The sequence below is a fragment of the Penicillium chrysogenum genome, assembly GCF_028827035.1.
Source record: "Penicillium chrysogenum strain IBT 35668 chromosome Unknown utg000004l_segment0_segment0, whole genome shotgun sequence".
NCBI lineage: Eukaryota > Fungi > Ascomycota > Eurotiomycetes > Eurotiales > Aspergillaceae > Penicillium > Penicillium chrysogenum.
In genome coordinates this window covers 4982841-4996247 of record NW_026622752.1, presented here as the reverse complement: position 1 = coordinate 4996247, position 13407 = coordinate 4982841, and the positions used below count along the sequence as shown (strand labels likewise).

General features: G+C 49.9%; 6 protein-coding genes across 6 annotated transcripts; 2 read left to right on the top strand and 4 right to left on the bottom strand.

Moving 5' to 3' along the window:
* Positions 1–1506: 1506 nt before the first annotated feature.
* Positions 1507–2070, bottom strand: N7489_007856 (DPY30/SDC1 family protein; the record flags this gene model as incomplete). The annotated part of the gene is made up of 3 exons (XM_056713606.1): positions 1507–1594; positions 1680–1921; positions 2059–2070. The coding sequence occupies 3 exons, from the start codon at positions 2068–2070 to the stop codon at positions 1507–1509; spliced, it is 342 nt and encodes a 113-aa protein (XP_056567321.1).
* A 274-nt stretch (positions 2071–2344) lies between these two features.
* On the top strand, positions 2345–4762 carry N7489_007855 (fanconi-associated nuclease 1; the record flags this gene model as incomplete). The annotated part of the gene is made up of 3 exons (XM_056713605.1): positions 2345–2781; positions 2837–4172; positions 4244–4762. The coding sequence occupies 3 exons, from the start codon at positions 2345–2347 to the stop codon at positions 4760–4762; spliced, it is 2292 nt and encodes a 763-aa protein (XP_056567320.1).
* A 374-nt stretch (positions 4763–5136) lies between these two features.
* Positions 5137–5948, bottom strand: N7489_007854 (40S ribosomal protein uS15; the record flags this gene model as incomplete). The annotated part of the gene is made up of 4 exons (XM_056713604.1): positions 5137–5310; positions 5385–5431; positions 5646–5678; positions 5747–5948. 4 exons carry the CDS (start codon positions 5946–5948, stop codon positions 5137–5139), a joined length of 456 nt encoding a protein of 151 aa, XP_056567319.1.
* A 730-nt stretch (positions 5949–6678) lies between these two features.
* N7489_007853 (8-oxoguanine glycosylase OGG1) lies at positions 6679–8045 on the bottom strand (the record flags this gene model as incomplete). The annotated part of the gene is made up of 3 exons (XM_056713603.1): positions 6679–7097; positions 7149–7891; positions 7951–8045. The coding sequence occupies 3 exons, from the start codon at positions 8043–8045 to the stop codon at positions 6679–6681; spliced, it is 1257 nt and encodes a 418-aa protein (XP_056567318.1).
* Positions 8046–8222: 177 nt separating this feature from the next.
* N7489_007852 (splicing factor u2af large subunit) lies at positions 8223–10143 on the top strand (the record flags this gene model as incomplete). The annotated part of the gene is made up of 5 exons (XM_056713602.1): positions 8223–8250; positions 8300–8325; positions 8379–8976; positions 9025–9608; positions 9661–10143. 5 exons carry the CDS (start codon positions 8223–8225, stop codon positions 10141–10143), a joined length of 1719 nt encoding a protein of 572 aa, XP_056567317.1.
* Positions 10144–11864: 1721 nt separating this feature from the next.
* Positions 11865–13403, bottom strand: aspB (septin AspB; the record flags this gene model as incomplete). The annotated part of the gene is made up of 3 exons (XM_056713601.1): positions 11865–12516; positions 12601–13067; positions 13115–13403. Coding segments are annotated over 3 exons (1392 nt in total), but the record flags the coding sequence as incomplete, so codon positions are not given.
* Positions 13404–13407: the final 4 nt, after the last annotated feature.

Genomic DNA, 13407 nt, shown 5'->3' with positions numbered 1-13407 from the left:
CAGGACAGAGACTGGCCTTTGATGTCTCCTGGTTCCTGGTTCCCATGTTTCACCAATTTGCCCACTTCCTCCCAATTTTTTTCTTTGTTTCTGTGATTTTTTTTAATGCGGGATTTGGGCGACGGGCCACGGGGCGTCGCTGTCTTTGTTTGTCAATTTCTCTCGGCTCGACGATTTTGAAAAAAAAGGAAAAACGGAGCGCCACGACTCGGCAACTTCATCGCTGCACACTTCGGTCGCTTGATGATGTGTCTCATTTATGTCTGTTCGCGACGCAACTTCGGGAAAGGAAAAAAAAAACTTCTAGCAGCAAAGGGACAGAAGATTATCGCTGTAATTCGGTTATCTCATGGTCAGCAAATTCGTCACAGCTACAGCTACAACTTCACCTCTACACCATCTCCAGTAACGGCTCGATTGTATTCGACTTCTCTAAACAACTGAATGATCAACCATTCGCCCCATCCAAAGCCGTCGACTTTGCGCTTGTAGTCTCAACCTTTAAACCTCCAGGCATTAATCGATTTGGAATGTTAATGCCATTAAAGGTGAGATGTGTTTCACAAGCTGACCTACCTAGGTTCTTTTTGGAATCCTTTTGTTCTTCCCCGAATACTTGGTCGGGGAGAACAAGATTGTACTTACCCTATTTAGGGATCTCTATGAAGCTTCCAAGCTTGAATATATATATATATATCTCGGCTTCGACTTCGATACTTGGATGATTTAATGCGCCTTTAACAAGACCTTAGCTCAGTCTGGGACTTCAGCGTGAGATGCATACTACTTCGAAGAGGGTGCCCAAGGTTTCCTCCTGAGCAGCTAATTATCCAAGACTCTCTTTGTCTTTGATTCCAGGGCCGTGTGGATTCGTGGATTCTCTTTGATCGATGAGACTTGGGTCTTTAGTGAAGACTAATATATTCTCCAACCACTAGGGCATTTCTCCCATAAGTTTACCCTGGTGGTTACATATCCTTTGACAAGTGTAATCAGTCACTTACATAGCCTCTGTCCTTGACGGTGGGACTTGAATAATATGATTTATTTGAGATAGTACCAATGGCGTTCTATTTAGGACTACACTACAATACCTTAGACATCTTTCTAGATGTTCTTTTCCCTTTCCAGTGTTAAAGCTGGAAGGACTGCAAGATGCAGAGTACAACATACATGCGCTGAGAAGCTGAATTCCTACAATATACCTTCTTGTATATTTAACTAGTTAGCATAGTTTCATGCTCGATGCGTATACGCAAGGAATCACCACCTCGCTTTCCAAGACCTTATTATCTCTTCTTTTCTGCCATCTTTCAGATCCTACTAGCGAGGCAGATATAGACACTGACCGGGGTATCAAATGGTGAACGTCTTATTGTACATCAAAGTCCATTCATAAACCTTTAAAACCAAAGCAATCAATTCCTTCCACAAAAAGAAAAGGGAAGAACAAGAACCCCAGAACAGCCGATCAAGCACCGTCAAACGCCAAATCCCATCCTCTTTTTACTCCGACTCCTTCTTAGTCTCGCCCTCCACTTCATTACTCTTCTGAAGCAAGAACTCGCCGAGCACACGGAGAGGATCAGCAGGCCTAGCGCAAGCGAAAGAAAATATATCAGTAAACCCATTCAGCACACTAGTCTAGAAAATCTAGCTAGCCATAGTACTCCACTCACTGTTCGCGCGCAACAGACTTCATCCCGTCAAGCAGATAAGGCACGACCTTCTCATTGAGATAGACGCGCGCAGGTGCGCCACCGGGACGAATCTGGCCTGCAGGGATACTGCCCAAGTCGCCAAGCGGCGTGTTGGAGCCGCCATTCGCTTCGCCCATTGTGGATGTGGGTTTTGGTTGGGGCGCCGGGGTGTGTGTAGGAGCCGAGGAGGCGGGTGGATCTGAGATTGCGAGAGTGGGAGGCTGCACAGGTTAATTGAGAGCTGGGATGTGTATCTTGAAAGAAGTGGGAGTCGCAGCAGTGGAATCGGCGAATGTTCGCGGAGCGGAAGCAGTGGAGCTCGGTGTTGATCCGTTAGGGAGGGAGGGCTGGAGCTTACTGGTAGGGCCATTTTATATCTAGAGAGCGGACTTAGAAGATTTGCGATTGATATTCAGATGGCATTTCTTTCTTTCTCTCTTTCGGACTGTCTTTGCTTAGGTCGTTAATGTTTGGCTGTGCCTCTTTGTCTATGTCATATGCAAACAGGGCAAACAACCCAATAGAGTTATAGTGAACACGTGATCTCGTGTCTCAATCCTGTTCGCGAGACACGTCGTTCGTGTCTGCTTATACTCGGAGACTCGAGTTGCTGGGACTGATTGTGTCCATGGACACGGGAGACTATGTCCTTGCTGAACTTTTGGGAGATGCAGCGTCCCGCGAAACGTCGGCGGACTGTTGAAAATGAGGATTCTAGTACAGACGCCGAGATTAAACCACCGCCGAGTCCGAGTCCTTCGGCCACGGCAGAGGAGACTCCCGCAGCGGACGATTTAGGGATTGTTACCAGCAGTCAAACGGAACTCGAGACTTCCCTTCCTGCGATCAAGACCGATGAGGATGCAATTGAGGAGTACGAGGCGTTACAGAATGACACTAAATCGGGATTACATGTCAGACTACGAGATGGTGCCTGGCAAAAAGGCAAAAGCTCCATATATGTGGATGCATTCAACCTGGTACTGGAAACTGTGCTGGACCAGGAATCGCATCTCTTTAACGAGGCCGAAATGGAAATCTTTAGGCAGTGGCAGGGGCTGTACTACGAATCCCAGTATCTGTATGTTTTCCTATGGAACATGATGAGCTATGATTGAAATTAATGTTTGAGTTAGGTATGTTCGGCTGTTTCTCCGCAAGACCTCTGCCTGGCACCGTATCAATCGGTTGAACTACTACTCCGATATCTCGGATTTATTCTCTGTTGCCGAGGACCTACAGCGGGCCCGGAGCCTGCCTGATTCAGAACTCGGAAATACATTCAGATTTGCAGAAGGCATAGAAGCGATCACAACGCTGGAAGAGGCTTCATCACTTTTATTGCTGGAAGAACTCAAGGTCTTTGCAAAGGAGGCCAAGGTCCAGGGCAAGAGCAAGAAAGAGCTGCTGGCGGCTCTTCGTGAAGCGAGCCAGACCCAAACAGGACTCAAAGACTCAAATAACAGAGACGGTCATTTCACCCAGAAAATACTGGATTACACGGGTGCGTGTATCAGAATCTCGCCAGTGCCTCGTGCTCTCTTTGAGCGAGTGCACCTCGTATTCTATCGTTCCACTGAATGGACCGAAAAGTCCCTCACAACGATTATCTTAGCCAAAATGACCAAAAGAAACTTCCCGGAGTATATCGTCTGCCGCTCGAATTCCATATTCTCGTCCAGAGAAGCGCTACTGGAATTCGAATCAGCGATACAAACCCAATTCGCAATTGACAACATGCTTGAATTCAATGGCCCAGTCACAACTGACTCCCTCCAGCAGATCATCGACCTTGCCAACAAGTGCTACCCCCGATGGAAAGAGCTAGTCGAGCAAGAGCAAAAGAAAGAAGACAGCATCTATGAAAGCGGCGAAGGCGCATATCTACGCCGGTTCTCGCCGGCATGGGTGCTCACAAGAATAATCCACAAGAGCCTCCATCCGCTCGGACGGTTCAAGGAGCATAAACGCGAGCATGAGGTGCTAGAGGAACTTCTCGCCCAGCGACTTTTCCACGCTGCGCGGCGCGGTGCATGGTATCAGCGCAAGGCACTGCTGGAAGAACACTACATGTGGGCGCTTACGCCTGCAGATGGGCGCAGCGAAGAGGCTCAGCGCAAGCATTGGAAGAGACTTGCGCTGCGGACTTGCGAGGCTGGACTGGAAGACCCGCTGTGCCATCTGATCTTTCATTATGACCTGCAGAAGCGGATCACGAAGCTGGAGAAGGCGCTGCGGGTGGTAAAGCGCGAGCAGCATGATTTCGGACATGTCATGCTAGGGAAGCCGGCTGAGCGGATGATTGAGGGTATCCGTATTGATACGGGTGATTCTCCGCGGAAGGGGAAAGCGACTGTTTGGGTTGATGAGAGAGAGGGCGGCGAGTGTAGGGTTGAGAGTATGTGTCTGAGCTGGTACCGGGATCACGGATGGAAGGGGTATCACTCCGAGGGGGGAATTGTGCGGACGCTGGTGAGTCTTATCCCATGTAAAGCAGCATTTGAATATCCGGAAGAACGAGCTGACTCTGATCTCCAATACAGTTCGGCTACCTCTTCTACGATATCCTATTCACGTACGTACCTAACGTATTCCAAACTGCGTTTCAGACCTGTCCGCTCGATCTCCACACCGATGTCTTCTACCCGTCTCGTGCATCGGAGATCAATCATCGGCTTGTTGAGATCACGAATGGGGATGCAGAGCGGATCATCCGTGAGATTCATGCTCGAGAGGCGGAGGCACAGCCCTGCGCTGTTGGGCTTGACTGGTCTTTCGATCTAGATGACTTGGTTGAGATTGTGCAATGTTTCCGGGGAGAAGCACTTGCTACCATCTGCAAAGTCATGGCGCAGGAGTATCAGCAGCGCGGTGGCGGAATCCCGGACTTGTTCCTGTGGAATCATGAGAAGAGGACAGTGATGTTCGCCGAGGTTAAGTCGGAGAATGATCGATTGAGTGATACCCAGCGTCTTTGGATCCATGTCTTATTGGGGGCTGGGGTTCAAGTTGAGCTTTGCAATGCTGTGGCGAGGGAGGTTAGAGCTGAGTGTGATATGTAATGCCTATACATCTATTTTCCATGAATATATGCCCGCTTAAAGTGGTGCAACATAGCCTTATCTGCTAGCGCTCCAACTTACCACATCGGTCAAATAGTAGGTGTGAAGGATCGTGACGAAATCCAGTATACTTCTTGAGTACCGACTCTACAACATATATTGGCAGGCTAGCGATCATTTATGCTATAATTTACCATCTACGGCGCTTACCAGCCAAACCTACGACTACAAAGGATCTAGAGCATTCATGAACAGGGTATCAAATAATCGTAATCTTTTTTGTTGTACCTAGAAGAAGATAAACCCTCCAGATACGACGATCACGACGATCCGATGGGTTCCCTCCGTCAACCACTCATCCTCCCAAAATGCGCTTATGCGACAAGGGTGGAGGCAGTGGCGCTCTCGTAGCGCCAGGTGGGGGGCAGGACACCGACGGCCTTGTAGTAACGGGACAGACGGTGGATGCGGGACTCGATCAGAATGAGGCGGAACTTGGAGTCCTTGTCCTTGCGGTTACGCTCAAGGTGCTTGCGGACAGCGACAGCCTGGATGATTCGAGGTTAGCATAATCTACACGGATGGAGACAAGGGTGAAAAAGGGAGAGAAAAAAGGTTTTACCTTCTTGATCAGGAAGTAGAGGTCCTCGGGGAGTTCGGGAGCGAGGCCTGTATTCCAAAATCTCTCTGTCAGTCTAGATGTTCTTGACCAAGCAGAGGCTTAATTGCTGGTGCATTTCTGCGACCAGTGTCGGGGAGAGAGACGAGCATTTTGCGCTTCGAAACCAGCGGGTTCTTTTACCGAACCAGAAAAGTTTGCCCACACAATTTGTTCGCTCTCTTCACCCGACGGAGGTGATTATGCTGGCGGAGGGAGTCGTACCGTTGGACTTCAAGATACGGAGGATCTTGTTACCTGCATAAAAATGTTAGAAAATTTCGATCCTCCAATTCCTGGGATCGCGTTTCTTCGGATTTCCATACCAGTGACAATCTTGACCTGGGCAACACCGTGGGAGTCACGGAGAACAACACCGATCTGGGAAGGGGTGGCACCCTTCTTGGCCAGCTTGCAGATGTGGTCGACAACCTGGTCGGGGGTGGTCTTGAGCCACGCGGGGGTGGTGCGGGAGTAGGGGATGGCGGAGGCGGCAATACCCTTGCCCTTGCTGTGAAGACGAACCATTTTGGATTGGCGATGTGTCCGGCGGAGGAAATCTGGTCGGTTGTCGGCGTGGATGAAAGATCGAAAATCGAGAAGTGAGAGGGTGTGAGTGTGGACGGGAAAGATGGGGCCTGTGTGGGGTCACGTGATGTGCCTTCGCTTATTTCTTTTCTTCGACAAAACTTCACTTCGTTTCTCTTCGGCTTTTGTTCCAACTTCAACAACCAACGATCTGAATTTCGCACTTGACTTGATTGGAATTGATGTTTTCTGTTCAATTTGAGTGCGAATTGTACTATACTTAGGTATACACTCGACACGCCTTTCATCCTCTCGCCACAGTCAATATCAGGTCAGTTCCAACCTTTTTTTCTGCTCAATTCCCAAACTTCCGACCTGATGATACAACGCATTCGTTATTACTTTATTTTCTGGTACCTCTTATGTCAGAGCTAGTGTTTTCGGATGCTAGCTCGATGATCTATCTGGACTTCTGATCGACTTGTTTCAACTTCAAGACTTGTGCTATAAGTTGCTTGACCGTTTTACTAACTACGGTTATAGGCATTGATCGTTGATATATTGATATAGCTAAGATGATTGAATACAAATACACATGTTTATCGCACCACACTCTATTGTACGCTCGTGCTTTCGGCACATGATTTCATTACTTTGCAATGTCCCAGTATAAGATGTACAGACTTTTTTTTTTGGGTAAAAGTAGTAGTCCAAATACTCCTTAGTAGTCTCAGCGCTTTAGTCGCTTGGACATTCTTCGTGTCTCTGTTGTTTGAGCGGTGGGAACGATGGTCTCAGCCTCCTTTCGCTTCTTGCCACTGGGCTTTTTGGTATCGTCTATGTCCTCGACTTTGACTTTCACATCGACGTCTTCTTCCTTAGGAATTTTCAAAGAGACGGCAGCTGTCACTTTCGCCTCCACCTTGATACCAGACTCTTCGTCTTTCACCTTCACATCAACCCTCTTGGTTGCAGCAAGTTTGTCTGCAAAGGTCCGCAGGTCTGCAGTAAAAAGCACACTATGGGCCCATCCAGCTTCCTTACCCCAAAGCTTGCGGAAATGATTGGCAACCGCATCATAAGTTGTCTTGTTCAAGTTCTTATTGGAGCTTTTTCCGAATCGGTAGTCTCGCTGTGCGATTTGCCAGACTGTTATAAAGGATTAGAAACAGGTCGGTAACGTTATCAAGAGAAACTCACCATGAGTATCAACCGGCACAGACTCTCCCCAGCCTAATCCCATTAAACTGACACAGTCTGACACTTTGGGCCCAACTCCCTGTAGCTCAAGGAGCTTTTCATGGGCTTCACGATATCCCTCTCGCCCTTCCGGTTTCATTTCACCGCTGGGTTTAGGGTCCACGCCAAATGCTGGACATTCGGGGTTGCTCAAACTGTTCAGCCAGCCTTCATCTCGGTTGGATACCATAACCGCAGTTTGGTATATGTATTTAGCCCTGTATCCAAAGCCTAACTTGCGGAGATTGCTTTCGACGTCGTTGCCAGTTAATGCACCTGGGGGAGGGAAGTCATGATATGCACGCCCTTCAATCGTGGCCACAGGTTTTCCATAATGTATGCACAATTTCTCCACCATTTGTGAGATCCGGGCAATATTATTGTTGCTGCTGCAGATAAAAGATACCAATGCTTCCCACGCATCTTGCCGAAGGATCCTGATCCCTGTGAATTGCGCAGCCTTTTTCTTGAAGTTGGGATCTTGTGATGACCATTGGGAGTATAGTTCGGTCAAATTAGGTGTCAGGTTGAAGTAATGCTTGATAATGCGGACGAGATGGTCATCGTCGGAGATTGTTGGTGTGAGTGTATGGGAAGGGGGTTGCACAGATCTATAGTACAAGAAATCCGAGTCTTGCCTCAGTGACAGGAGGTGGCCATATAGGACACATCGCCATTCCTTAGTCTCTGGGAAGTTCTGCCATCTAAGAAGGATCAGTCGTTTGATCTGCGATCCCCGGGGCTGAAAACTTGGCTAACAAACCTAAAAGACTGGCCACATCTGAGTGTAGTATTGATACAAAGCTCACTCAAGCTCAAAGGAAGCTTTCGCCATTCCGACAAAGCACCCACAGACATCCTTAAAACACGGAATAAAGTGATTCGAGACCGCGGAGACGTCGTCTTCATGTTTGTTCTTTTCTGCCAGTATCGTAGTCGACACTCGGGCGGTGAGGGTATCACCGCCTGCAGCTCCGGGTCATGAGTTTTCCCCTTCACTGGTGACAGAGCTTCATTTCCTCAACCAACTTCAACATGAACGGTGATACCTACTCATCCAGGGGTAAGTTATCCTTACAATTACTTCAAATATAGCTACTAATATCTCTCAGACACTGGACGTTCCCGCGATTACTACGTAAGTACCAGCCAATCTTTGGTCGCAACCGCGGCGATTAACCCCAATTCTAGCGCGAGGAGCGGCGTGAGCGAGACCGGCCCGACCGAACTGCCGACCGAGGTGCTGAACGTGGTTCCGAACGAGGAAGTGAGCGTGGAGCTGAACGGGGCGATCGGAGTGATCGTGGTGAACGACGCCGATCGCGTTCGCCTCATCATGGATCCCGAGCTGACTCCCGTCGGGAGCGTGAAGTGAACTCATACTCAACCAGCCGTGACTACCGTGCACGTGAGCGCGAGGACCGCTATCGTCGCGATGATCGTGAGTGGGACCGCGGCGACCGTGCCGAGCGTGGGGGTGGTGACCGGGGCGACCGTCGCCGCCGTGACTTTGACGATAGACCCCGTCGCGATCTGTTTGACGACCGACGCGGCGGACGTGGTGATCGTGCTGATCGCGGTGATCGCGGTGATCGTGGAGACCGTGGAGACCGTGGAGACCGTGAGAGAAGAGAGCGCAAGCGAAGCGCCACGCCCCCGCGGCGCAAGGAGCCTACTCCGGATTTGACAGATGTGCCATCGGTGTTGACTCGCAAACGTCGTTTGACTCAATGGGATATGAAGCCGCCTGGTTATGAGAATGTTACGGCTGAGCAGGCAAAGATCTCAGGTATGTATTTGCAGCTTCTGGACTAGTGGAATTGCCTAACAGTATCAGGAATGTTCCCTCTCCCCGGAGCTCCTCGTCAGCAGCCAATGGACCCAAGCCGCATGAAGGACTTCCTGAACCCCCCCACTGGGGATAGCGAGAACGCTGCCCTCAAGCCTTCCAACTCTCGTCAATCAAAACGACTTTTCGTTTACAACATCCCGCCCGGTGTCTCAGGCGATGCCGTTATCGCCTTCTTCAATCTTCAGTTGAATGGTCTCAATGTTATTCGCAGTGTCGACCCGTGCATCTCAGCCCAAGTTTCTGAAGATAAAACATTCGCACTCCTGGAGTTCAAGGATCCAAATGACGCCACAGTCGCATTGGCTCTCGATGGAATTACCATGCCAGAGAGTGGAGACAAGGGACTTGAAGTGCGACGGCCAAAGGACTACATTGTTCCCGACGGCAGCGCAGCCCAGCCAGTCCAGCCTGGCGTTGTTCTGAATGAGGTGCCTGACTCACCCAACAAGATCTGCATCTCTAATATCCCCACCTACATCAATGAGGAGGCTATCATCATGTTGCTAAAGTCATTCGGCGACCTTAAGTCCTTTATCTTGGTCAAGGATGCTGCTACAGAGGAGTCTCGGGTAAGTCTAAATATCTCCCTACCGTCCAATACTTTGCGACTAACCTTTCCAGGGAATTGCCTTTTATGAATACGTCGACCCAAACAACACTGCTCTGGCCGTTGAAGGTTTGAACGGCATGGAACTGGCTGACCGCCGCCTCAAGTTTGTTCGTGCCAGTATTGGAACCACACAAGCCACTGGCCTCGACATGGGCGTGAACGCCATGCAGATGTTCGCCAAGACCACCTCCCAGGATCTCGAGACCACCCAGGTCCTACAGCTTCTCAACATGGTTACGCTTGACGAGCTCCTCAATGACGAAGATTACGAAGAAATCTTGGAAGACGTGGGCGAGGAGTGTTCGAAGTTCGGAAAGATGATCGGAATCAAGATCCCCCGCCGCGGACACGGCGCTGGCAAGATTTTTATTAAGTACGACACCGCTGAGTCTGCCACCAACGCTCTCAAGGCGCTGGCGGGTCGCAAGTTCTCTGACCGTACAGTTGTTGCCTCATACTTCAGCGTTGAGAACTTCGACACCGAGGCCTGGTAAAACCGGTGTTGATACTGTTGATTTTCCGTTCCTTATTTCCCTTGATGCAGGCGTGTTTTTTCTCTTTCTTTTTCTCGGGACCAGTCGCTTCAGGGTAGGTCCCAAATGTGTACCATAACAAAAACTGTTCACATCATCAACGGTCAATTGTAATGCTCACTAAAGCTTTAGTTCCTCTGCCGTGCTGTTTTTCCCTGAGGTTTGGGATAGGTGTTGGGTGAATATATGTTGGCAGAAGCTATCCTAGCCGATCTGTCATGGTTTGTCTAGAGTACCTTCTCCGATCAATAACCATGGTGTTTGTGTCTATCTGTTTCTTGCAACCGCACTGTAGGAATAAACCCAATGAATACATGATATCACTTCTACTACGCATAAAGACCGGTCGAGTTCCACGGGCACGCGTCTCCAACGTGTAGATTAGCCAGGCTGCCCCGGGAGCAGCCCTAGGTTATGATAACCTTCCAAGGTTAGGTCTGGAGTGAACGGCACCTAAAATGTCTAATATACACGGTAGAAGAAGAAAAAAAGAAGGATGACTCCGGGCAGAGATCGAGTACTCCCTGCCCGTCTTTTAGGAACCCCGAGGATAGAGGGAGTCTGAACTCCGACGAGATAGGTGGTATCCGAGATCGATACTCCCTGCCCGTCTTTTAGGAACCCCAAGGATAGAGGGAGTCCGAACTCCCAACGTGATAGGTGGTATCTGAGTTCTTTTGGATAGAGGGGGTCCGCACTCTGGACCCCCCTATTTTTGTTTTTGGTTCATGCGCGGTTTGAACCGTAGGCCTTAGAGGGGGTCCGCACTCCCAGATGAGTGAGATATCGCTCAAGCGTTTACCGCTTAGCTATACCTGCTGGGGTAGATGGATGATGGTCACGTCATATATTTAGCACACGTGACCTCCATAACCCTCTCTCCCTCATACTTCTGGTCTCATTTACATACTTATGTATGCTCTTCTCTTTTTTTTTCTTCTACTGTATTCCTCTTTTCTTCTTCTAATAAGTTAGGGTTACGGACGGGGTTTGTTTCGGTATATAATGTCAATAGCCTTAGGTTCTCGGCTTTAGTTATACAGCTTTTACTCTAATGTGCCTATAACCCGTCCTACAATGCATATCATGTAGCTTCCCTCTCTTCCCGTATTCCTCTCCCATTTCCTAGTTATCCTGATGCTATCCCTGTTGATCTAATGAATACGAGTAAACACTAGATAAGCAAGTAACAGAAAGTACTCGATACGCAAACTCGGTTGCAGGTGCAGGTGATGTCCATTACACGCAAGCCACCGTATACATCCGAAAACCATGTCTACCATGTCTACCGTTTACTCGAACTGCACAATCTAAAGCTGAAGCGCTGAATTGACTAACACACGGACAGGCGGCGAACAACCAGATGTCCCAAACACTAAGAAAATAACGAAATGAGCGGGTAATAGGGCACACAGAAAAGTGGCAAGACAAGATATGGCGTAGCAAAAAGTACATCACAAGAAGTGAAAGGTCCCAGGCTGACCCTCGCAGGATCGTATTATCAATCAATCGGTAAGAAAAGAAAACCCCATTCTTTTTTCAGTGCGCGGGCCCATCCAGTGAGAAAGCAGTTGCGTTATGGGGACGGTAAGGGAGTGTGATGGGTGACAAGAGTAAGGAAAAAAAGGGAACGAGAGTGGGATCGGTTAGTTGCCAGAAGTATAGGCAAAGGAAAAAGCAATGGCAGAGACATGGACATTAGCGAAGCGAGAAGCCCTTTCGCTTGCCCTTCTCTTCGACGGGGCGTCCGGTCTCGAGGCGACCCTTCTTCTCCTCGAGTTCTCCGCGCTGGCGATCTAGCTGATCCTTCATCTCGCGATGTCGGGCATAGAGTTCGTCTTCGCTCTGTTTGAGCTTGCTTTCTTTTTCGGCGACCTTCTGTTGGAAGACCATCTTCATTTCGGCTTCCATCTTGGCCAGCTTCTGCTCGTGCAGGGCGCGCTCCTCCTCCTGCTTAACGGCAGGGTTGACCTCCTTGAAGACGCTGGGGTCCTGGGCAACACCCATCAGGGTGAGCTTGTCGGACCGGTAGTTCTCGTACAGGAAGTTGTTGGTGTGCTCCTTGAGCTCCTCCATGTGGGTACGGATCAGCATCTGGCGCAGCTTGACAAAGTCGCAGTGCTCCTCGTTGTCGACCTCGATGATACCCCAGGGGTAGCTACGGCCACGGACGCGACGACCGTCAGCAGTGGACACCTCGGAGTTGGCACCAACAACGGCGAAGGGAACCTTGGACATGATCTCCTGGTTCTCAGCAATGGTCTCCTCATCGTCAAGCTCGTAACGGGGACCTTCAAAGATCTGGAGGGAGTGTTGTTCGATATCGGCAAGGATCTAGAGAAGTCAGTATCCACAGTTTCAATCGGAAATAAGGGGATGAAAAAAAAGGAAGAAAAAAGAAAGAAAAAAAAAACATACACGCTGCTTGAAAAGGGCAACCTCTTCGTCGGTCAAGGTATCAGCCTTGGCAATGACGGGGATCAAGTTGACCTTGGTGTGCAGGCGGCGCATCACCTCGATGTCCAGGGGCTTCAGGGAGTGGCCGGTAGGCTGGATGAAGTAGACACAGGCGTGGATGCGGTTGTCGACAATGTTGCTGCGGTTGACCTTGTTCTCGGCCTCGAGGTAGGTGTCGTAGCGCTGCTCGATGTTCTCGACAATTGGGCGCCAGGAGTCATCATTGTTGACAAAGTCACCGAAGCCGGGGGTATCAATGACGCTCAGGCGGAGACGCACGCCGTTCTCCTCAATGTCGGCACTGGTCGACTGGATAGACACAGTCTTGGGGATGATATCGGCATTAGGACCGGTGCGCTCCTTCGGGGGATAGAGCGAGGTGTTGAACAGGGTGTTCACGAGGGTGGACTTTCCGAGACCGGATTCACCTGGTGGGTATGAGCTTTGGTCATGGAATACTATCTGTCTAACTTACCGACAACCATGACATTGAAGTTGAAGCCCTTGCGGACACTCTTGCGGTGCCACTGGTTGGGCAGGTTGGCGAAGCCGACATAGCCTGTCAGCTTGCGGCGGACGACGTTCTTCATGTCGGTGGCGGCCTGAGCTGCGGCCTTGGGGTCGCGGGAGGTGACGGTCTGGGCGATACCGGAGCCCATTGGGTTGCTGCGCTCGACGAAAGGGGACTCCACGCCGCTGGTAGGAGTGGCAGAGTCCCGGGACACGACGGGAGACGCGACGGGGGAGCTGGTCGCAGGTGGCGAAGCT